The following is a 26063-nucleotide window of genomic DNA, read 5'->3' on the forward strand; positions in this document are numbered from 1 at the left end:
AGTCTTTTTAGTCAGCAACAAAAAAAAACGATTGTTTGTCATTGTCACTTCTTATAACGAATTTATAAAAGTACTACGTAAGTCGTCTAATAATTTATCTCATATGTTAAACTTGATTTACTAAATGAACCTTCCGTGTGATAACGGCACACAAGTTTTCTTTGCAGGCCGTCAAGTGATCACGGACGGCGAGTCGGCGATACTCTTCGTGCGCTTCACTCTCTAACAGAGAAGTTATGTGAGTTGAACTCTACTAATTCTATTTAAATATACTATATAAACTTGCATTTAACGATCGGCAACTAACAATGGACATAGTTTGTGATTAAAAAAAGTTTATAGTATATAAACTTGCATTTAACTATATATATCAAATATACAATTAAATGTTTGCCTCACCGTGCATGTGATGCTTTGTGACGTCGAAAGAGAGAAACCCAAGTTCGAGGTGAAATAAGCCTTTTTTGCCTTCTCACGCTACTTGCCTGTGTGTTTCTTTTTTGACAAAACTTGCCTATGTGTTCCACAAGAGAAACAATAGCCATTAGAAAATGACGCGAAAAGGAAATACCAATTACAAGATTTTATCAAAAGAAAATATAATTTGTATATTATATAGTATATACTACTAACTACTTGAATAGCACAGTCATGCCCATGTAATTCCATTAACTTGCATTTTTAATAGAATTATCTTTTAGCAAAAAAAAAACAATCAAACTCTTATAATAGGAAATTTGCACCCAATAACCAAACAAAAACCCAAAATTAACTAACTAATCAATTTCACATTCTTTCTCCTCTTTTCTCTTCCTATTTCTCTCTCTCTACCTTCTCTCTATAAAACTAATTTCCCTTTTGTGGGCTTAATGTCTATATCCAAAAGCCCAAGTTGACTGCGATGGGCCTCATCCTTATGTTGAGCTAAGTGGAAAGTGAATATAAGGAGGAGATAAGGTTTCCGTTAGAGTTAGTTACAACAGAAGAAGAAAGATCAGATCAGAGTAGAGAGAGCGATCATCTTCTCCGATCAGCTGAAGTGAGCTTCGTGGTAGTTCCGATCAGCTAAGGACCTGTCTCCGATCGTCTTCGTGATTAGGTATTCATCTCGTTATCTAAACACACAGAATAGTAGTCGTTAGACGATCGTAGTTGTAGCTAGCTTGTGCGATTGTTGTAATCCACCACCGGGGAGTTTCCGGTGATTAAAAGCTAGTGAAAGAGAGCGCCGCCTCTTCCCAGACGTAACGGGAGGTCACCGTGAACTGGGCAAACAAATTCCTTTGTGTCGTTACGTTTAAGTCACAAACAAGATCGAACAAATACAATCAATACGAACTCGAACCACAACAAGTGGTATCAGAGCACAGTTGATCGATCATTCCGCAAGCTTTCAAGATCTATCACAGTCGAGAGGGAGAAGTCTCTAGCAAGTAAGAAAGATCAGATCAAGGTTCGAAACTTATCTGTATCTTTCCGTGTGTGTTGTTGAAGAAAGCTTTCGAATCAGTTGTGATCAGAGAAAGATATCTTGAAGAAGATTCGTAGGCACTCTATATAGTCCCGTTATTGTCTCTGATCAAGACTGTAAACAAGGGAGTTATGGAGCTGGAGCCTACGAAAGGGAGGTTCGAGGTTGAGAAGTTTGATGGACAAGGTGATTTTGGGATCTGGAAACACAAGATGTTATGCACACTTGAGATTTTGGGTTTGGATTCAGTTCTTGAAGAAGAAACACCTGCAGGACAAGAGGAAGCAGCAGCAAAGTCAGAACAAACCACATAGATCAAAGCAGATCCAAAAAGGGCAGCGAAGGATAAGAGAGTCATGAGTCTTATACAGATGAGTCTAAGTGATCAGATTATAAGGAAGGTTATGAAAGAAACTACAGCACTCGGTATCTGGAAAGCATTGGAGAGAGACTATCAGACCAAGTCTCTTCCAAACCGTATCTACTTGAAGCAGAGGTTTGCGAGCTACAAGATGGAGGAGCAGAAGAGCATTGAGCAGAACTTGGACACGTTTTTGAAGCTAGTAAATGACCTGGAGAGTCTCGACATCAAAATTTCAGATGCGGATCAGGCTATACAAATTTTAACAGGGTTGCCTTCTAAATATGAGCCACTGGTTCATACGTTGAAGTATGGGAGTGGTAAGGATACTCTTATTGTCAATGAAGTTGTAACGTCAGCATACGCAAAGGAAACTGAGCTCAGAGAGAGAGGTCTTATTGGGAAGCAGAAGAGCGATGCTGAAGGTCTGTATGTAAGTGACAGAGGGAGAGGAGACAAGAAAAACTATAGCAACTCGTGGAGAAACCGGTCCAAGAGTAGAGAAAGAGGATTCTCGAAGAACAAAAGCTCAAAAGGAAACAAGACTGGCTGTTTTAATTGTGGAAAGGATGGTCACTGGAAGCGAGAATGTCCTGACAAAGGAAAGGATAACAGAGGTTCTAGCTCAGCTAATGTTGCGTCTGCAAAGAGAGAACCTTTGATCTTAACTGCCAGCATTCAACAGACTAGAGATGAATGGGTAATGGACTCAGGAGCAAGTTTTCATATCACACCTAATCTGGGTGTGTTGTATTATCTGAAGGAATGCAGTGAAGGAAAAGTTCTGATGGGTAACAACACTATGAGTGAAATTAAAGGAGCAGGGAAGATCCGCATTAAGAGGCAAGATGGTTCGATTGTAGTACTTACAGACGTCAAGTATATGCCTACTATGGGAAGAAATTTGATATCATATGGTTGTTTAGAGAAAGCTGGGTGCAACTATGTGGGAGGAGACTACAGAGTGAGGTTCTTCAAAGATGGTTCAGAAGTGTTGTCAGGGAAGTATACAGATGGTCTGTATTATCTGGAAGGTAACTTTCTACAGGGAGAAAGTCATCTAGCAAACGCATCAGTTGATTCTACAAAGAAATGGCATTCACGGTTTGGACATCTCAGTCAGAAAGGTTTGGAGTTCTTAGTAAAAGAGGGTTACTTGGAAGCTGTGGACATCAAGAAACTTGAGTTCTGTGAAGACTGTGTTTTCGGTAAATCTCATAAACAGAGCTACAAAAAGGGAAAACATACTTCCAGGGAGGTTTTGGAATATGTTCATTCTGATTTATGGGGTTCTCCTTCAGTAGTTCCTAGCCTATCAGGAAAATAATATTTCATTACGTTCATTGATGACTACTCGAGGAAAGTCTGGATTTATTTCTTGGAAACAAAGGATGAAGCTTTCGATAAGTTCAAGGAGTGGAAAATAGAGGTCGAAGCTCAAACTGGAAAGAAGCTTAAGTGTTTGAGAACCGATAATGGATTAGAATATTGCAACAACAGATTCGATTGCTACTGTGTGTCTACTGGAGTTAAAAGACACAGAACGTGTGCTTATACACCTCAACAAAATGGTGTTTCAGAAAGGATGAATCGAACCATTATGGAGCGTGTGAGATGTATGCTATCAGAAAGTGGAATGGAGGAAAGGTTTTGGGCTGAAGCTGCATCTACAGCGGTGTATCTAATAAATAGATCACCTAGTTCAGCAACTGAGTACAAACTACCAGAGGAACTTTGGTCAGGTGTGAGACCAGGAGTTAAACACCTAAGAAGATTTGGTTCAGCAGCGTATGTTCATTCCAGAAAGGCGAAGACAAGTCCGCGTGCTGTTAAAGGATATTTTGTTGGATATCCTAAAGGGGTAAAAGGTTTCAGAGTTTGGTTGCCTGAGGAAGGTAAGTGTACGATCAGCAGAAATGTGATATTTCATGAGGAAGAGGTTCAGAAAGGTTCACTAAAGACTGATAGTCCTGAAAAACTAGAAAACGACAAAACTAGTTTGAAGGGAAAAACTATCATGAAAGAAGATGGAAGACGAGTTTCATTCAGTCCAAATCTAATCAGAGGTCCATCTATAGGCAAGCATGATTCAGAGGCATCTACTTCAAATTCAGAAACTTCGAGGAGTTCAGTTTCAGAAGGGGTTGTATCAGAATCAGAGAGTTCAGTTTCAGGTGGAGTTTTATCAGATTCAGAGGGTGGTGTGACAGAACAGGGCCGTGAAACTGAAGTAGGTTCAATAGTTACAGAAGGACAGGACTTGGATAGCTACATTCTAGCGAGAGATAGAAAACGCAGAGAGAGTAAAATGCCTTCCAAGTATGATGATTTTGATGTAGTGGCATATGCTCTGTCAGCTGCTAGTGACATCGAGGTGGATGAACCAAGAAGCTATCAAGAAGCCATGAGATCTAAGGACAGAGACTTATGGGACGCAGCAAGCAAAGATGAGATAGTTTCTTTAGACAAGAATGAAACGTGGGTTCTTGTTAATCGACCAGAAAAGAAGCGTGTGATTGGTTGCAAGTGGGTGTATAAAAAGAAACCCGGAATACCTGGAGTTGAACCACCAAGACATAAAGGTAGACTGGTAGCCAAAGGCTATTCACAGGTTGAAGGGGTGGACTATAACGAGGTGTTTGCGCCCGTGGTTAAGCACATCTCGATTAGGTTCATTCTGTCGTTAGTTGTGAATGAGGATTTGCATCTAGAACAACTAGACGTAAAAACGGCTTTTCTAAATGGTACTCTAGATGAAGAGATCTTTATGGAACAGCCAGAGGGCTTCGAGAAAAAAGGAAAGGAAGATCTGGTTTGCCTTTTGAAGAAGTCCTTGTACGGACTCAAACAATCACCGAGGCAGTGGAATAAGAGATTCGATGGGTTCATGAAGGATCAAGGTTTCAGACAGAGTCCTTATGATCAGTGTGTTTACGTCAGTGGTTCAGAGGTGTCTACAAGGATTTATCTGCTGATCTATGTTGATGATATGCTATTGGTTTCTAAGAGCATGAAGGTGATACAAAATCCAAAGGACAGTTTCAGTAGTGAGTTTGAGATGAAGAATCTTAGATCAGCTACAAGAATTTTAGGGATGGATATTCTTAGAAACCGGAAGGCAGGAACCTTGAAACTATCCCAAGAAGTCTATCTAAAGAAGGTTCTTTCAACTTTTAATATGAGCGATTGTAAGGAAGTCTCAACGCCTTTGGGAACTCAATTCAGATTGAAAAGCTTGGATGAGAAAGAGACATTGATTGAGGCGCCTTTCATGGCTAATGTTCCGTATGCGAGCGCTGTTGGGAGTCTCATGTACGCCATGGTTGGGTCACGTCCAGATATTGCACACGCCGTGGGAGTGGTCAGCAGGTTTATGGGAAATCCTAGCAGAGCTCACTGGGAGGCAGTGAAGTGGATTTTGAGATATATTCATGGAACTACAAGTTTCGGATTGTGGTTTAAGAAAGGGCAAGAGTTTATAGCACAGGGTTTTTCAGATGCAGATTATGGGAATGATCTTGATAGGAGAAGATCAGTTACTGGTTATTTGTTTCAAGTGGGAACTAATACTATTAGTTGGAGATCAGGCCTCCAACCTATAGTAGCGCTATCATCTACGGAGTCAGAATATATGGCGCTTAATGAAGCAGCAAAGGAAGCTTTATGGATTAAAGGGCTTTGTGAAGATCTAGACTACAAACATGGAGCAGTCAAGATAAATTGTGATTCACAGTCTGCCATCTTCCTAGCTAAAAACGGAGGTTATCACGAAAGGACGAAGCATATTCATACGAAGTACAACTTCATCCGAGCTGTTATAGCAGATGGCAGTGTGTCAGTTGTTAAGATACATACTACTCTTAATCTAGCAGACATCTTAACTAAGCCAGTACCTGGAAGAACGCTGGAAAAGGCTCTGGCGTTCGTTAAGGTGTTTGACTAGCATGCTTGGAGATCCTTGCTGTGAGAATGTTTTCGATGTTTTTTTATCTCGCAGCAAAAGGGAGAAGAGACGTGGTGGGTTAGTGGTGAAAAGGTAAGCTACTAATCTGTTAAAAATTATCCGATGAGTTTCTCTAGGAGGATGGAAGAGAAGTTTACCTGAGGTACATTAGTAAGGAGGAGTTCTGGTTACGCAAGGTTTCTGGAGGTTCTGACCTTAAGGTGGAGTTGGGTTATCGTTCGATTCATCGGTGGTTGATGATCGGAAAAGTTAACAAGGGAGGCGGCTAGACTATCGGAGAGACGAAGTAGATTGGTTGAGGTTACAGTCTAATTTTTGTTAAAGACATAGGTGGAGAATTGTGGGCTTAATGTCTATATCCAAAAGCCCAAGTTGAGTGCGATGGGCCTCGTCCTTATGTTGAGCTAAGTGGAAAGTGAATATAAGGAGGAGATAAGGTTTCCGTTAGAGTTAGTTACAACAGAAGAAGAAAGATCAGATCAGAGTAGAGAGAGCGATCATCTTCTCCGATCAGCTGAAGTGAGCTTCGTGGCAGTTCCGATCAGCTAAGGACCTGTCTCCGATCGTCTTTGTGATTAGGTATCATCTCGTTATCTAAACACACAGAAGAGTAGTCGTTAGACGATCGTAGTTGTAGCTAGCTTGTGCGATTGTTGTAATCCACCACCGGGGAGTTTCCGGTGATTAAAAGCTAGTGAAAGAGAGCGCCGCCTCTCCCCAGACGTAACGGGAGGTCACCGTGAACTGGGCAAACAAATTTCTTTGTGTCGTTACGTTTAAATCACAAACAAGATCGAACAAATACAATCAATACGAACTCGAACCACAACACCTTTTTTGTTGGTTATTTCACAAAAAAAAAACAATCAAACTCTTATAATAGGGAATTTGATTGTATGAACCATAGTGAATTGTAATCTAGACTGCTGTTAAAAAAGAAGGTTTATATCTAGACTTTGGTGATTTATCATTTTGATAATTTATAATACAGGATTTCTAGAAACAAACTTTTATATATGATAATACTTTTGCTATATGATGATTCCAAATATTTCAGTATTCTACATATTAGAAGTCAACTATATATATAGATATCCAAAGATCCTTTTATTTTTAGTATAGTTTTATGGAAGACTTTCAAGTTATGTTTATTATTGGACCAGATTAAACAAATATTAACTGCAAGCACTACTGGGTAAATTCAAGTGCTATCTTTTTTTTTTTTGTCAACCAAGTGCTATCTAAACCGGCCCACAGGGTTTGGTCGGTTTCCACAAATTTCAAATTTACGTAACTATAGTTACATTTATTATGAATCACATATGAAGTCAAATGTAAGTTATGTAACAACCTCAACTACACTAAATTCAGATAAAATATTATTTTTCATTTTTCGTTTCTGATTTAAATGTATACACCATAACTATAAAAGACAGAAATGGAAAATATTATCTGGAAAAACTACTACCTGGGGATCTTAAATACATTACCAGTAGGCCAATATAGTTAAGATATTCTTGGGTTCACTCTCTAGGTTCACCAACCAATAGGATTGTGTTATTTTATATTTGAAATCTTTTAAAAAAAGAAACAAAATATTTTCTCAAGCTATAAGTTATATTATATTTTTAAAATAAAAAGGTAAAAACAAATAAATTAAAAAAAGTAGTAATTAAAAAAATATATTTTTAACGTCCACAGCAAAATACTAAACCCTAAATCCTAATCCCTAATATCTAAACCCTAAATTCTAAACTCTTGGGTAAACCCTAAACCCTTGGATAAATCTTAAACTCCAAATCAAAAAAACTAAACACTCAAGGGTTTAGGGTTTAGGGTTTTAGGATTTAGTGTTTTTGATTTAGAGTATGAATTATCCAAGGGTTTAGAGTTTGCCCAAGGGTTTATAGGATTAATGATTTAGGGTTTAGGGATTAGGATTTAGGGTTTAGTGTTTTGCTGCCGACGATAAAAATATTTTTTTTTTAAATTCGTTTTTCTCTAACTACTATTTTTTTCTAATTTTTTTAATCTTTTTATTTTAAAAACATAATATATCTTGACAATATTTTGTTTTCTTTTCTAAAAGATATTGAATTTAAAATAATGAAATTCTATTGGTTGGTGAACCTAGAGGTTCATCCTAGGGGGTGAACCCAAGAATAACTCTATAGTTAATGGATGAAGAATTAAATGTTTCCATAAGTTATACATTAAAATTTCTCATGGTGTCTACATTTAATCAAATTTAACAACAAAGAATTACTTAGGACATATGACATGCCTCTGACCATCCAACCATATAGTCTTTCAAGGCCAACTTCTATATTCAGTCCCCTATTTAAAAAATAAAAAATTGAAAGAATACTGACGAAATGAATTAAATATCATTGATAAATATTTCGAGAGCCAATGTAGTAAATACTTCTAGTATTTCTTTTCACATACTAATTTATCTTTTGGATGAACATAACTCGTTGTCCTATTTTTATTTCTTTTATGGCGTAAAAACCTGTATATCAGTATCAATAAAATCACGTAAAGATATTCACGTGCTAGTTATCAATATTATATTATACAATCTCTCTATGCGTGGTTCTATATAAATCTCATACTTTCAAACTAATCTCAAATACTAATCCCATGATCAACAAGAACAATATTAATAGCAACACCTCATTTTCCCTCTCGTTTTCTCACTAGCCTCTCCCATTGATTAAACAATGACTACTAATCCCAGTTTTAGCATCATCGCACTAATGACGCTCTTGATGTGTCTAACTCCAACCTTAATCAAATCAGAGGAGGGCATTGATGTCCTTTTACCCATATCACTCAACCTCACCGTCCTCACCGATCCCTTCTCCATCTCCGCAGCTTCTCGCGACTTCGGAAATATCACCGATGTTAACCCCGGCGCCGTCCTCTGCCCTTCAACCCCCGCTGAGGTCGCCCGTCTTCTCCGCTTCGCAAACGGAGACTTCTCTTATGACAGCGAGTCAACAACCTCCTCGCCAGGTTTCAAGGTGGCCGCTCGCGGCCAAGGCCACTCCCTCCGCGGCCAAGCCTCTGCACCTGGCGGCGTTGTCGTGAACATGACGTGTCTCGCCAAGACGGCTACACCCGCAGCGGTTGTTGTCTCAACCCATGGGACTTACGCTGACGTAGCTGCCGGCGCGATGTGGGTGGAGGTTCTTGAGGCGGCGTTGGCGAGAGGCGTCTCGCCGGTTACTTTCACAGATTATCTGTATCTCAGCGTTGGCGGGACGTTGTCGAACGCTGGAATCGGCGGTCAGGTGTTTAGACACGGCCCGCAGATTAGTAACGTTCACGAGTTGGATGTTATTACTGGTACGCCTAAGACCTAATTTCACTCATTTCGTTACATTTAAACTAATATCTGCTATTTGTAAAAACAAACTAATATCTGCTTACGTTATTATATACTGTATACATTTTTTTGGGACAAAACTACTGTATACATTAGGTTGAAATATATATAGGCACATGAGAATTTTGATGGCTCTACCGAATGAAATATTATCTATGGTCTTCTAAAAGCAATTCCTTTTTGTCTCCAAGCAACAATTGTAAAAAAGAACCGAGTTAAACTATTATATTATAATGTAATATACGTGGAGAGGCATATCTTACTTCTCAGTATTAATGATAAAATAACATTTTTCAACTACAAATTTGATTCTTGAGGTAAACTCACACGCCATAAATCAGTACAGTCCCATGATTTAAAAAACTTTTTTTGGTCAGAAAGAAAGGTCAACCAATAGTAATTCTATTCGTTGATGGTTCTATTTATTTAATATGTTGACTTTTCATTTTCTTCATATTATATACTTAATTTCAGGAAAAGGTGGCATGGTGACTTGCTCTCCAAAGTTAAACCCTGAATTGTTCTATGGAGTTTTAGGAGGATTGGGACAATTTGGCATAATAACAAGAGCCAGAATTGCGTTGGATCATGCACCAACAAGGGTATGCTTCATTGTATCTCTTTTTATTTTAAAAAGTATAACTAAGAAGATGGTCGAATCTTATATTAGTTAAGCTAGATTTGGTTTGGAACGTAAGTGGAAGTCAAATGACTGATTTTGAATTTCTTTGAATAAGAAGTATACACTAATTTGTTGAATAAAATCTGATATTGCTTATGTATCATAAGATTCTGCACAATAAATCAATCCTAGGACTTGCTCGACTGCAATCTTGTCTTATGCTTGCAAATCTTCTTGATGTCAATACATCAGCTTATTTTATTCTATTTTCCACATTAGCTACTATATAATAACTAATCTGCTTAATATTTTGTACATATATCTCTAGATAGAAGTTACGTCCCGTGATCCTCATAATCATACTTCAATTCTTACAGTTACAAAGTCTCTCATTAATAAACACAAGAATAACTATTGGAATGTGATTTTTTTGTTGGGCAATTGTCAATAATAGCACTTTTTGAGTTTTTGTCTTACAAATAGCACTAGAAGGAGAAAGTCACAAAAATGACATTCATTAAAGGGTAAAATATCCATAATACTCTTGATTTAAAATTAAATAAACAAACAAAAATAAATAAAAATAAATAAAATAAAAATAAAAAATGAAAAAAAATAATTTTTTTTATAGTTTCAGATTATATATTTTCAGATTCGAAATTTTTTATAATTTTTTTTGATTTTTTTTTTATTTTTTTTGATTTTTTTTTTAATAATTCAAAAATATTTTTTGAAACTGTTTTTCAAATTTTTATTTTTTATTTTTTATTTTTTATTTTATAAAATTTTAAACCATAATTCCAAAACTCCCCCCCTCCCTTAACTCTAAACCCTAAGGTTTGGATTAATTAACCCAATGGGTATAAGTGTATATTTATCTCTTTAATGAAACCTATTTTTGTGATTTTGAGCCTTGAGTGCTAGTTTGGGAACAAAAACTTGGTTTGGTGCTATCCTAGTCTTTTTTTTTTTTCTTTGTAAAGTAGTACTATTAATTCAAATTTGTAAAGAAAATGCCCTTTAAAATGGATTAACTGAATATAAGTTGATATAAAATTATGCAGGTGAAGTGGCTACGCATACTCTACAGTGACTTTTCGGCATTTACAAGAGACCAAGAGCGTTTAATATCAATGGCCAATGATCTTCGAGTTGACTTTTTGGAAGGTCAACTAATGATGTCAAACGGAATAGTTGACACCTCTTTTTTCCCACTCTCCGATCAAACAAGAGTCGCCTCTCTTGTGAATGAGCACCGTATCATCTATGTTCTCGAAGTAGCCAAGTATTATGATACCACCACCCTTCCTATCATTGACCAGGTACTATATATACATATCCTGAAAAGAAAATAAAACAATATATATACATATCATTAGCATATGAAAGTACAATAAATATACTATATATCATATGAATACATGATATAAATGAGTCACATTCATGCACTGTATATAGTTTTTAGCTCAAAACTAGTCACATTCATATCAATCACCATTACGAAGTTACTGAGATGATATTATCATATATTTATATTGTATACTCTCTCCTTTTCTTGTAGGTAATCGACACGTTAACTAGAACTCTAGGTTTCACTTCGGAGTTCATGTTCATGCAAGATGTTCCTTATTTTGATTTCTTGAATCGTGTCCGAAACGAAGAAGATAAGCTCAGATCAATAGGGCTATGGGAAGTTCCTCACCCATGGCTTAATATGTTCGTACCGAAATCTCGTGTATTAGATTTTCATGAAGGTGTCATCAAAGGCCTTCTTCTCAACCAGACCGCAACTTCTGGTGTTACTCTCTTCTATCCTACAAACCGAAACAAGTAAGTATTTTCACGTTTTGGGACTTTTAATGTCATCATGGTATCTAGTATCAATGAATAATAACATGGAATAGAAAAATGTTAACATGATTATTTGGTATTAATAGATGGAACAACCTCATGTCCGCCATGATACCAAATGAGGATGTTTTTTATGTGGTCGGATTCTTGCAATCAGCTGGTGGATCACATAACTTTGAAGAACTCGAGAGTCTTAACGACAGGATAATCAACTTTTGCAATAACTCAGGCATTAAGATCAAAGAATATTTGATGCATTACACAAAAAAAGAAGATTGGATTAAGCATTTTGGACCAAAATGGAGTGATTTCTCGAGGAGGAAAATGATGTTTGATCCAGAAAAACTATTGTCTCCGGGACAAGACATCTTTAATTAGACATTGAACGTGTCTTAACTTGCATCCCGCGCCACACAATAAGTATGTTCATAGACTAATTAATTAATAAATAGTTTAGTGATTTGGAATGGCTAATTTACTTCCTTCAATTGTAATATTTTCCCTCTTTTATGTGAATTTCCATGTCTCTGAAAATTTAGAACTACTTAATTGTTATATATATTCTCATGTGTTTAAAATTAATAACAAGGGACATGAGTTGACATGTGAAAAGATAATATTCTAAAATCAGAGAAACTGCTTACTCATGGATTAAGCTCAATGTTGGAAATGGCAAGCTAACAGGTTATTTAAAACAGAGAAATTGCTTATGCATTGATTAAGCTCATTGAAAGTCAATGATACACACTTGCTTCCTCCAATGATTCAAAGAAGTGAAGTAATGATGATAATAAATTACAATTTAATCAATATCGGTCTCTTTGTTTCGACATACTAGATGATCATACTGAAGCATTCATATAAGCACATTTTTTTTTGAACACGCATTCACTCACACACATAGAAAAGTAATCCAGGTACTAATAATACTAATAGTAAAGTTTGTTCATAGCATCCATCTCTCGCTTGAAGTCAACCATTGCAACTCTTGGCAACGTCATGATCACCTTAACTCCACCTTCCATTGATGGATCAAGTTGTGAAGGTCTCAAGATCATCCCTATATGCACTGCACTCTTCTGCTCTATCAACGGCCGCAGATTTACAGGCTCATTCCAACCAAAGTCCATTGATCCGAACCAACCAATATTCCTCCAGTCAGTCAGGAAAAATAGTCCATCGCTTACCCCTTCAAATTTCGCATCATCCCTCATCAATCGCTCCGTGTTCTTTAGCTCTTCCTCGAGATAACCCTTGTCATACGCTGTTTTCTTGGCTTTCTTCACGTGCTTAGCAATGTCGAAGATTGATGCTTCTTGGAGTTCTCTCACAGTTAACTCGATATATACATCTATGTAGGCGTTACCGTAGAATCCTTTAGGAAGTGGCGGATCTAAAACATGTCGGATTCCAACAGCTATACCCAGGACAGTGATCCCGTCAAGGTTTAGCTTCAGGGCTCGAGATCTTGCTTTCCATATGCAAGAGCTAAGTACTTCATAAGTTGTGAAACCCTCTTTAGGGTACCCGCACTCTCTCATCAAAGAGTCTTTAAGCCTCTTTATATTCCTAGCCCGAATGTTTATTGTCTCCGTTACCTGTTGGATAGAGAATGGAAAGATATCACTTTAGCTAAAAATATAAAATTCTTCTATATAATCACATCAATTCTTTAAGTTTCTTTGTATTTGCAAGAACGTCGGGTGAACCTGAAAACATCAATTATATTAATTTTACTTATTTAATCTAATGTATATAAAATATATAGAAATTACAAATTATAATCAAAAATAAAATATCATTCACAAAATTGTTGAAGTTATTGGGAGAACAACATACCATATCACTAGTTGGAATATATGGTGAGGTGGCTAAAAGACTAGTAATATGGCCACCAGGCACTTTGGCCAATTCATTATCAAATTGTCCGAGCAACCGCTCTCTCTGCCACACCGGCTTCACCGTTGGCTCTTTCTTTCCTGCAGCCAGCTCGGTTAAAGCATGGATGATCTGAGCCACTCCAAATCCATCACATACGGCGTGCGTCAACGCCGTGCCGATGGTGAATCCTCCACATGCGAACTTGGTCACCTTTAAAAAAAAAATCAAAGGGAACAATTGGTTATCTTAGTTATGCGTGATCCACACTACGAAGAAAACATTACCCTTACAAAACTGAGAGTTTACTGAGATTATTATCTAATCTTCAAGAAAATGATATACTTATTGCAATTTTTTCATAGAAAAGACTATTTTTAATTTTTTTTTATAACCATGGAAGTTCATGGCCTTAAACTCATAATTATAGAATCAAGAAAGTGAAAAGCTACCTGCAAAGCTAGTGGATGATAAGAGACGTTGCTATCGTAGTCTATTTCGATATCAGGCACAAGGCGCAAAGCAACTTGGTCATCAAGATTTTCTATATAGTTTAGAGAGGAGAGGTTGAGGGCTGCAGTAGCGACCTCAAATGGAACTCCCTCACCCCAAAAAACTAGCTGAAGTTTTCGATCACTCTCTCGTCTCATGAGCTTGCCTGAAAGGGGATAGTAGTAGACAAGAAGTTCGGACAAAGCCTTCCTAAGCAAAGGGGCAGGATCAGTTCGGTTCTTTTCGTTGGCTTTGAAAACGTAAATCGTTGCGTACATAACTTCATTGAAAAGATCATTGTCCAAAGTAGAAAGTGAGAGAGTTTCAGAAGGAGTGTGTTTTGAGGGTTTAATAAGCTCAAGTGGTTTCTTTTCGAGTAATAGAGGCAAGATCAGTTTTGTTTGGTTTGCCATTTCTTACTAGTTTAGACTGTCTACTATAAAACATCCGTATGATGTTTATATAGCGAATTTTAAATATTAAATGAACGTCCTCTTCGTTTTCACGTTGTTGGCGCTAGTTACCACCAACAATGACTGACTGATGCCTTTATTTGGTTTCTGGTCTTAAATCTCATTTTTTGAATACCATTGCAACATCTTTTATTTACGAGAGAGAGTGACATTCTTATTCACAGCCGCTTTTGCAGGAATTTTTTCTGGTCACAGATTGTGTATGAATTTAATTTAGTCTTGAGCACGTAATGACAATGTTACGTTCATATGTTTGTTGGCTAAATTAGCGTGATCATTTTTCGTTTTTTTTAGGAATGTCCCGCATCATAAATGAGATTATACATTAAGCAATAATATGATATATATATAAAAGAGACATAAACTTTTCTGTGGTTAAAAATAAAATAAGACATAAACTAATTTACTAATTGCCAAAGTATGCTAATTGATAGTTCATGAAACTAATATGATATCAAAGTTTCTTGATAAAAAGATGGTTTCAAAGCGTCAATGCACATTGCTCTAACGCAAGTGAAATTAATTGAACCTAAAATTTGTCTGATTGATCCAATAAAATTTTGACCTGATTGTAAGTTTGGCATGTATTTTCTCTTATTATTTCTTCATTCTGCATCATTTTGTGGCATACACTGATACACATTGCATTTGAACGTTGATTTATATGTATTTACGTACATCTTCGAACTCTTAAGATGTAAATCATGCATTGTGTATATACATTATGACTAAGTCATGTAGGTATTCTTGGAGCTCAGTGAAGAAGAACGAAGTAAGTGTCTGACCCAGTTTGTTTGGATTAACCCAATTTACTATAAATAATTTAAAAACATGTCTAAACCTAAGTTTTAATATTCTTTTTCTTCTTTTACCTCAAGCACAATTTTTAAGTTGTTTCTAGAAAAAAAAAGAGTTGTTTCTAGATCTTGAAATGTTTATCTAGTGAAATTTTAAATAATTTACTTTACTTTTCTTTAATCATGTCCTGCATTATCTTTTATTCACTGAAGTTTTAAAACATATTACTTTAATTTTCTTTAATATTGTCTTGCATTATCTTTTATTTATTGAAGTTTTAAACCATTTAGTGTTCTTTAATCATATCTTGCATTATCCTATTTTAATTTTACTTTGCTTTCATGCAATTAGTATTATGAATTGTCGGCTAAGCAGATAAATATGATTAGATGATTAATATATGATGCTAAATCTTGTTTTTTTATTAAATCCACTAGATTAGAACAAGTGCATGTGTTTTATGTGATCGGATTATGGTAATCAGCTGGTGGATCACCTAATTGCAGAGTTGGTCATGGGCCATGTTAAGTGAAAAATTTGTAACATGACCTCAAATTTTTTGAAGAAAACTATATTGACATAAGCTCTTAAGAAAATAAAATTTAGACTCCCAAATTTGTAAAAAAAAAAATTACATCGACATTACCACATGATCCCAAAATCTCAAGGCCGACCTTGCCTAACTGGCAAGAACTTGAAAATCACAACGACAAAGATAATCCAGTTCTGCGGTAACTAAGAATAAAGAATACTTGCCAGTCAAATAAAAAGGAACATTTGATGTATTACACAAAGAAAATCACTAAACATTGTACTTAAAACCATGCAAATACAGAGCTGCATTCCTAAGCTTTTTTAGCTCTTTTTTAGCCTTTTTAGTTTTCTCTGATCATGTCTTGCATTACCTTATCTTACTTTACTTTCCTTTCATGCAACTAAAATATTTATTAATATTTGATTATATGGTAGATTTGATTACAGTTGACATTTTATTTTTACAAAATTTTGCGGACTATTATATGAAACATGAAAATATTTATCACGTATAATATGAGTTCAACAAACATACCAACTCATTTCTATTATAAGAACATGAACACAAGAATTAATTAGTATAATATATGATTAATTACTTCATTTCAGTGTTAGATAATACAAATTACAATTAATCTAAGACGAGTTAAATAAATAGATTATATGTAGAAATATTATATATATATATATATATATATGAAATATATACAAAACTTAAAAGAAATCACATAAATTATCTTCAGGAATTATAATTTATCAAATCATATTTTAACTAAAAATAATTTTGTGCTTTGCAAGCGGGCTTTCTTTATAAGATGATCAAATATTTGTTGTCAAACATAAAACTAATTTTTTTAATTTTTTTTTGTCATGTTCATCTTAAAACTTCAACTAATTCACAAAAAATGTCATTATTTATTTAATTTTTAATTTTTGAATTTCGATAATTTTACTCAAACACTCTCATCTTCCTCACTTATTACAAAATTACCAGTGTCTTTACAGCAGCCACCATTAATAACAAAAACCTCTAAATGTATATAAATCAATTTATACATCTTTTTATCTTATTTCTTACATATATAAATCATTTATCTTTTATATCCTCTCGTATTTCATCCTTAAAACTAAAATTTTTAGGTTTTATGTTTATGTTTTCATTAAATTTACTCAATTTTGATGGCTTTGTTTAATAATGAGTGAATACTTTTCATTAAGAAGTTATGAGTACTTCAAAGGTAAGAACAAACTTTCACTGAATCTAGGTATGATATTTCAATTTTTCAGATGTGTTTAGTGTAGAAGACTTCTGAAGAAGTATTCTCCACCGGAAAAAAATTCTGGAAAGTCTTTTGGTCAATGTATATATTAATTTTGAATTGAATATTTGGTTATTTTCATAGGTTAATCCAGGGAATTATTTTAAACAAATAGAAATTATTTTTAAGAAATTATACACAAATCACAAGTTAGTTGTGAAATATTTGGTGGCTATTTAATAATTATGATGAACTATTAAATGACGATTTCATAACTAAATTAACTAAATATATATGACTAAATGGTAGTTATACACTCATGGAAACCCATAAATGTTTTTAGCCACAATCATATAAATACGATTTTGTGACTTTTTATGACCAATATATCAAATAACCACTAAAATATTGTAGCTACACCTTTTGCTATTGTTATATGTATGTGTATGTAGAAAATGACATTCTCAATGTGAACCACGGCCAATTCAGTTGAGCTCATTCCCTTTAACTATTATTACCATTGGATCCATACTGGATGATCGTGACAACACGATCTGTTTGATCCTACTTTTAAGAAAAATCATAACAACTCTACTGTAAAAAAAAACGCAAGATAATGATCACCTAACCTGATATATAGTATTTTGCATCATGTAATGCGAATCACATGATGGAGTGGTTTGTAGAATTGAATTATGCACCTAACCAAACATGAAATTATGTATTGGTTGAGTTAAATAATTTAGCACACGTGATATATTTGATTATTAGTTTAGCAAAAAGTAATCTAGATGGTGAGAGTAATATAATTTAGCAAAAAGTAATCGTGATATAAGTTAATCAAAAAAAAAAAAGTTTAGCAAAAAGTAATCTAGATTGTGAGAGATTTTCTTATGGTTTGGTCTTGTGTCGTAAGTACATATATATTATACATAGTACTACTAGGTAACAGGTATCAGGTTCAGGTATCCGTGACTACTTTACGGACAGATTATTTTAACAACTCCGATGTGGAAGCACGATAATGTACACCTAACAGGATAATATAGTGAACTAGTGTTATTATTTGTTTGATACTATTATTATCATTTTTTTTTTTTAACACAACTTTCATTCATCTAACTTTCTTCAATACAAACATAAGAGGGAATTATCCATCCTCTTAAATCAAAAACATAAACTACAATAACAAACCAAATTAAGAAAGATAGGTCTTCAAAGAAAGATGACTGCGAATTCAAGACAAAGCTTGGATGCGTCGATAGAGCATTTCCGACAAAATCGGACAGCTGAAACTTAGTCACATAATGTGACGTTGAAGGCCAACCCTCACCTTCAAGATAACACATAGTAATCTTGGTGGTTGCATCTTCTGGCCCCGTACAGACCGCTACGCAAGATAACAAACCGGTGGTAAAATTGAAACCAATGCTCAGCAACGCCGAGGAAACATCTTCTTTCACAAGAAGAATGTATGGTAGAAAAGTACTCTCCTCCAGAGAAAAGAAAGAACGGAATAAATCCCGTCTCAATGAGTCCACAGATAATATCTTCTTAAAAAGATGATATACCATTATACGCAAGTTAAAGGTCCCGATAAATCCACCAGAAATCCTTATCAAAAAAGCCAATACCAATACCGCATTTGGAATTAAAAATAATACCGTAGGTTTCAGGTTTGGGTGGCTGGTTTGTGGGCTAGCAAATATTGTAGACTTTGTAGTGCAGGCCCAACTAAAAGACACTCTCAGCCCAACCCTAGACAACCGCTTGAGTGGGTATGACGGAAGTGAGAGGAGACACACGCCGGAGATGGATCTGCCGCCGCCAAAGGGAAGACGGTGCATTTCAGAGCGTGGTGAGGCGGGACCTCCGGAGTAAACGGGTTCTTCAGCAAGACACATTGGAAGAGCGGTACATCGGGTCTCCTCGGAATCCCAGAGAAGAGGACCGTTAAAACATGTGTTTGTCGAGCTGGATCTGGTGAGATTGGTCCGGGAGGAGCTCGTCTTTAGCAAGAAGTGTGCTATCGGAACTGAAACCCTGCAGCACGGTGGAGTCCCAGCTACACAGGGTGAAAAAGTATCACGACCAACTTGATGCGGAAGAGACGGCGGAGCTGGTGGAAGACCATGTCGACGAGACATAGATCTAGAGATTCGAAGATGGTTGAAGCTGACAGGCATGATGGCGAAGTGAGAAGACCCCCAAACGACGGGTCTGGTGGTCAAAACACTGAAATGAAAACTCCGAAGACGGAGCAGAGCAGAACACGATAAGGAACAAGCAGAAGAGGGTGACGAGCACTGGACGGAGCAGAGGACCCGACGCCGGCGGCAAGGGGCCTCACCGGCGTCGAGGAAAATGGAGGCTGACGGCTCCTCGGTAATAGTGCCTGGGAGAGTTTGAAATTAGGGCGAACTCAGGATCTGCTTGATACTATTATTATCTAGTAAAGATATTTATGAAAGAAACTTACTACATGTTGATGCTCTAAAATTGTAGTCATTGTTTTCCTTTTAAGAGCCAGTTCTTTCAAAACTAAAATAATAATATATTAATGTTTGTAATTCAGTGTTATGGCTAGACGAATAATTTGGGAGGGGGGGAGGGGGGAGAGGGGTCAGAGTTTAGGATTTTGAATTAAGATTTTTATTCAGGCTAAACTAAAGGAATACAGTAATTAAGAAATACTCTATTTTGATTTTAAATTCGAAAGATACACAAGGGGGAGGGGGTTAGAGTTTAGGATTTTGAATTAAGATTTTTATTCAGACTTATACAGTAATTAAGAAATACTCTATTTTGATTTTAAATTTGAAAGATACACAATTGTATTTAAGATCTAAATTGTAATACATTGGCTATGATTGGTAACATGTAATAACAGTGATTTAGTTTGAGTTAAAGGTTTAATTGAACTCATAGATAACTCAAAAATGTCACCAATCATGCATTAAATTTAGTTTTCTGACTTTAAGTTTGACTTATCTTGTACTATGGTTGAGTTACAATTTTGATTTACACCCTTTGTAAAATTTTTAAATCAAAACTTAATGCAACATCATGACCAATCCTATGTTTTACGATTTGAGTTACAGTTATAAATAAAGTCTCTGTCTAGAATGCATGTGAAAATAATAAAATCCTAAACACTGCACGTGCGAAAAGCTTTATTTATACGTTTTGGAATTTTCTGTTTGTAAACAAAATATTATTTACATTTTCAAAACCACCGTAGCAATATCTTATTCTTGTTTCTGGAAATAATTTTGGATTATCAGTGACGCCGTGTCCTGGTTTAAACCCACCAGATACATCATTTTATTATAAAACACGATAAATCAATGTCTGAATAGTAATCAAGCCTTTACAAAATAATTTAATTATAATAATAGGTTAATGTTTTACATTCATTTGATTATAAATTCTAAAACATTTTATAGTTTATATGTTTGAAAGCAAAGAAAAATATTATGCTAAATATTTGTTATTTTAATTAGATTTGTGATTTAGGATATGCAATCTTAATTAAATAATAATTAAACTAAAAACAATAATAACCAGAGAAATTCTCTCAAATAGCCAGTTTAAGTTTTTTTTTTTGTTTTAAATAGTTTTCAAAAAATAAAATGACTAAAAACAATAATAACAATTGTTCATAAAAATTTAATTCGTTAAAGATTCCTATGTAATTGATATGAATGCCACATGTAGGAAAATAAAAATTTAAATAATATTAGTTATAGTTATAATATTCTATTCAATTGGTATGAAAGATTATATATGTATTTGCGCGTTCATATCTTTTAAATCTCTATAATATTATTTGAGAAGTCAGTTTCCTATGTGTCGTGCTCACATTAACTCTCACAGTAGTTGATTACAATGATACCCTTAATGAATTGATTCATTATAATTATAATTGTCATTATTGACATTTTTTTATAATATTCTCAATTTCCTTATTTTAAGTATTTTTCCTTTTTCTTATTTTTTTTATTTTTCAATCTTAGTATTTTTTATTTATTTTCAAAATGAAATATATAATAAAAACGAAATATTCAAAAAGTAAAAAAAATTATTTACAAAAAAAGAAAGAACATATTTTAGGAAAATTTATACTATATATAATGTGATCTTATAAAAAAAGGAAAGTTCACGAAAAAACAATCTTGATATTAATGTGAAATAAACATCTCTTTTACCAATAATAAATTATTTTAATTTTATCAATAAATTTTCCTAGGTTATTAAAAAAGTAATCTAAATAACATAAACTAAGATATCTTTGATGAACTAAAATATTTTATAAATGCTATAATTGATATTTTTCTTCATTTTTGCATAATTGTTTTTGTGTATTTTTACTTTTCCTTTGCAATTTTTTTTTACCAAAATACATTATAAATACAAATATACAAACTATAATCAAACCTAATGTACCACTAAAGTTTCTGTAAGGCTTCATATTTTTTTCCTTTTTATTGAAAAGTTTAATATATTTATACAACCTAATATACATTTAATAAGAATACATAAACCAATATGAACTCTTATGGTTAAGATTATGTAGAAGAATTTTTAATTTATCTTTTATACATTTAATGTATACAGTTATTTAAAATTTACGAAAAAACTACTTTGTAGATATCTATTTGTTCATGAGGTTTTAAAATTTTATTAAAGTATAGCTACATATTTATGATGAAGAACTGAAATACTGTAATAAATAAAATCCATCAAATTTTGTTAAACTAAAATCAAAAGTAGTTGTACATAGATTTGAAGAAATATATGTAACTCAATATAACCTAAAAAGTATGTAACTTAAACAATCCAAAATTTTATACCCAAAATCATTAAACAAATTTTATCTATTTAGAACCAAAAAAATAGTCAAATTACGTTATAATATATCCAAATAATAATCAAATCTATTAGATATATTTAATGAAAATGACAAAATATTAATCAAAAATCATACATATAAATTACAAAATAATTAAAATAAAAACATAAACATTAATTAATTTATAATATATTTATTTTTAAATTTTTTTATCCGTGCATGCGCACGGGAAAGTCACCTAGTACTAGTGTATTTTAAAAACAGTTCCAGCGGTAATTTTTGATAGGTTTAATTTTCTTTCTTTCTTTGTCTTATTCCAATAATGCAAATTAAGGTTTTTTCTTAACTTGTGTTCTAAAAAAATATATACAGTAGTGATTCTATAAATTCTAGATAAATTAGTAAATACTATAAATTAATAAATTTATCCGGTCTCGAGTTAAACCAGTATAAAACATAATACAATTTGATAAGATAATAATATTTAAAAAACTCTTAGGTAAATACATGGTTCCACTAAAATTATAACTTAATTATTATTAATATATATAAATTTATATAAACACGCACAAAATATTTTTCTGATTATCTTTCTTTAAAATCAATCTCATCTCTAAGTTTATTTATAATTTATATAAAGTATTCTATAGTATGTAATCACCATACATAAAATATATCAATAATCTAGTAAAAATAGTTAAACATATCTTTATAAATTTTAACCAACATATAATATCATAAATGAAATATTATTTTCAGTCTTATACACTAAAAATATTTTAAAAAAGAATAAATCCAAAAAATAAATTCTTTAAGATTAATAACTCCACAAAATAATAAAATTTTGAAATCCCAACATTATTAATTTATAGAGTTTTTATTGTAGACAACCGTTTAGGTCTTCTAAAACGATAATAAATATCTTCTAAACAGGCTAAAATGATAATATTATACCAATAAATAATATATAGTAGTTAATATATTATAATATATTTAAAAAATATAATTACATACATTTTTAACTTTATGTTAGACACAATTTTAAAAACAGTTCCAGCGGTAATTTTTTATAAGGTATTCTAAAAACTAAAAATTATAGATAAAATAGGAGAGAAAGAGAATTGGTTCTTTGCACACATTTTCTGATTTTTTAGAACTTTCTTCCTTTTATCATCCAGTTAATGGTAAATTGATTTTAGAATGAATTTAGAATGATTTTCTTAAATTAAAATTTTATATTTAAATTTTTAAGAATTGTAGGAGAGTTCTACCGTGAAGGTTAAAGGTGCTCTAAGAATTTGATAGTTTTGTATATAATACTTCATTTGTTTCAAAAATAATTTCATTCTAACTTTTTTATTTTGCTTTAAAATAATTGTCACTCTATATTTTCAATGTAGTTTTTTCCAATAAATTTATTTTTTATCCTTTTAAATAACCAAAAGATGTTTAGTGAAATTATTTATATTTAAATGATTGCATAATAAATAAAGATAGATTAGTACATTTTATTATTTTTAATATGTGTGAAATGTGTCTAAATGATATTTATTATAAAATGGGGGAGTACAAAATAACATAATTACTTTACTTTTTGTTTCCTTTTGTTTTATATTGATTTGATTTTGGGGGACATGTGAATTTCAGTGCGATTTGCAGCAACTCTTGATTGTAAACAAAGACATTCTTCACGTGTGAACATAATGCAACAACTCCATCGATGTTTTCTTTTTTTTTTTGGTAAAAAAAAAGTGTTTTCACCTATTTACCGAGAATCCAAGCATTGTAAATAGTCCATTCTACCGTAAGTTAAAACTCAAATGATGGAAGTTACAGCCGCAACCCTTTTACCACTAGACCATCGATGTTTTCTTTATCCTTTTATATAACAGAAGTTACAGAATCGTGTCTTTGCAAAAGAGAATTCATTTTTCGTTGTTTTTGGGTAACATCCAAAATCATGTTCACCTAAACAAATTAAAGTTTTTTACATCAATAATCATATTTGGTCATTATAATTATGTTTTCGTTGTTTTTGGGTAACAAACAAAATCATGTTTACCTAAACAAATTAATTTTTTTATATCAATAACTAGGGTCGGCCCGGGCTATGCCCGGGTTTTTGTTTAAATTTTAGTTTTATTATATATTTTGTATATTTATTTTGATATATATAAATATTATAATCTATTATAAAATATAAGTAGCTATAAAATTATAATTTTTAAAACATATTTGTTTTTAATCATATGAATCTCAAATTTTTAGTATCCAAATTTTTGATATTTTTTTTGGAAATTATATTTAAGGTGATGAGCAAAATAAACCAAAATTGATTAAATTTTAATTATGTGTTTGATTGGTTGCATTGTAGAAATGCTTCAATTCACTTGACTTTTTTTAATAAATGTTGTTTTCACATTAGTTTCTTAATAATTTGATTGATCATGCCCTTTAAATTTACAACCCTATATATATATCAGCGGTTTAAAAATTGTAATATTTTATATATTAAAAAATTGTAACTATGTCACTAAAAACTACAAACTAAATTATTACAACAAAATTTCTGCACTTACAACCAACTAATAAGACCCATGATCTAAATATTTTTTTTATCTTACATATATAATTTTTTGTGTAAAACTTTGTTAAATGTACAACCAATCATAAATAGTTGAACAATGGTGTTTCTGCAATGTATTATGTTAACATATCTTTTGATGTATTAATTAATTTTGTGTTGTGTATATTTTGTAGTTGTTAGCCTCTAAATAATTGATGTTCTTTTATCTTTTGAATGATATATTAATGGGATGTGAGTTTGAACTTAATTGGTGTGATTTGGGTGTACTATCATACAATGGGTTCACAACTTTACTTGTTTACAATAGTGAATATTTTTATGCTAATATTTTCTCAAGTTTTTTTAGATAGTTAGTTTTTATTTGTTTGTGTCTAAGTGCTCATTTTATTTTAGTTTAAAATGTTGGCCTATTGAACTCATAAGGTGAGAATTTTGTAATTTGTTTGACAAAAGACAAACAGTTTGAAACAAACAATTAATCCAGTTTTAATAAAAAAAGGAAGTTTAGGGTTAAACTCCAAAGAGATTAAAATTCTGGGAAATTCTTAATTCACTTTTGAGAAATAGAAATTTTCAATTGACTTTATTTAATTCTGAATTTGTAAATATTGAGTTAGTCACTAAATTTATATAAATGATTAATTTTTTTTTTGTGTTCGTACTATTGGCCAAGTCTACTGAAAACAGTTAAAGATAGAAACTGAAATCATACGTGCAGTCGAGAGAGAGTCTACTAAACAAAATTATTTGGTTTGAAATGAAAACAAACGGTTTTATAGAAATTGCACAGCTCGTCTCTTTCTTCATTCTCTCTTCATTGCTGATCCTTACTGCTCCAGTTCCCAACCTTTTAGTAGTCGTAGCTTCTGTTGTCATTATTCTTTCCTGTTTTGAAACTGTTGTCCTTTCTCTTACTATCCAAGATCATGTTTGCATGAAAATGCTGGTCATAATCCCATGATTTCTCCAGTGTCAACTTCAGTCTTCAGCACCCCAATTAACATCATCAACTTAGACATCAAGACCAGAAATATGTACACATGAAGTTCCATTTAAGTTGCCCAATACACGATTTAGCGTTCTTGAATGCGTTTTCTCACACACTGGACCACTCAAACGTATAGAAGCACATACCACTCTTGTTCTACAACTTTGGACAATGGTACTGAACACATAAATAATTTTCCCAAGCATGAACAAACTGTTTGCAGCATAAGAATATCAGTGAGAAAAAAAAACTTTGTTTTCAGGCAAGATTCAACTCTGTCCAAAAAAAATTGATTGTTTTCTTTTTTAACTAACCTGACCAAATGATAATATGGTAAGATAAGATGATTGTACCACACCTTACGGTAAACTGGGCCAGTTGGAGCATTAGCAGCAGAAACAACAGTAACAGGAGGAAAGGGCTACATTGAATATAGAACTACAGATTTACTCAAATGTTAATACTTTTTACAATTCAGAAACTTGAATAAAGCAGTCAAACGTTGAGGTTTCTTACACCATGAGCTCCAAGTAACGGAAAAG

At 33.0% G+C, this 26063-nt stretch overlaps 2 protein-coding genes across 2 annotated transcripts; one reads left to right on the plus strand and one right to left on the minus strand.

Annotated features, from left to right (window-relative positions):
- Positions 1–6830: 6830 nt before the first annotated feature.
- Positions 6831–12204, plus strand: LOC103861901 (cytokinin dehydrogenase 4). The gene is made up of 5 exons (XM_009139612.2): positions 6831–9147; positions 9662–9789; positions 10874–11131; positions 11371–11639; positions 11747–12204. The coding sequence occupies exons 1-5, from the start codon at positions 8520–8522 to the stop codon at positions 12036–12038; spliced, it is 1575 nt and encodes a 524-aa protein (XP_009137860.1). The 5' UTR covers positions 6831–8519; the 3' UTR covers positions 12039–12204.
- A 235-nt stretch (positions 12205–12439) lies between these two features.
- Positions 12440–17956, minus strand: LOC103861902 (spermidine coumaroyl-CoA acyltransferase). The gene is made up of 3 exons (XM_009139613.3): positions 13991–17956; positions 13500–13751; positions 12440–13258 (listed from the first exon to the last, which is right to left on the minus strand). Exons 1-3 carry the CDS (start codon positions 14441–14443, stop codon positions 12590–12592), a joined length of 1374 nt encoding a protein of 457 aa, XP_009137861.1. The 5' UTR covers positions 14444–17956; the 3' UTR covers positions 12440–12589.
- Positions 17957–26063: the final 8107 nt, after the last annotated feature.

This window comes from Brassica rapa, chromosome A03, assembly GCF_000309985.2.
Source record: "Brassica rapa cultivar Chiifu-401-42 chromosome A03, CAAS_Brap_v3.01, whole genome shotgun sequence".
Lineage (NCBI taxonomy): Eukaryota > Viridiplantae > Streptophyta > Magnoliopsida > Brassicales > Brassicaceae > Brassica > Brassica rapa.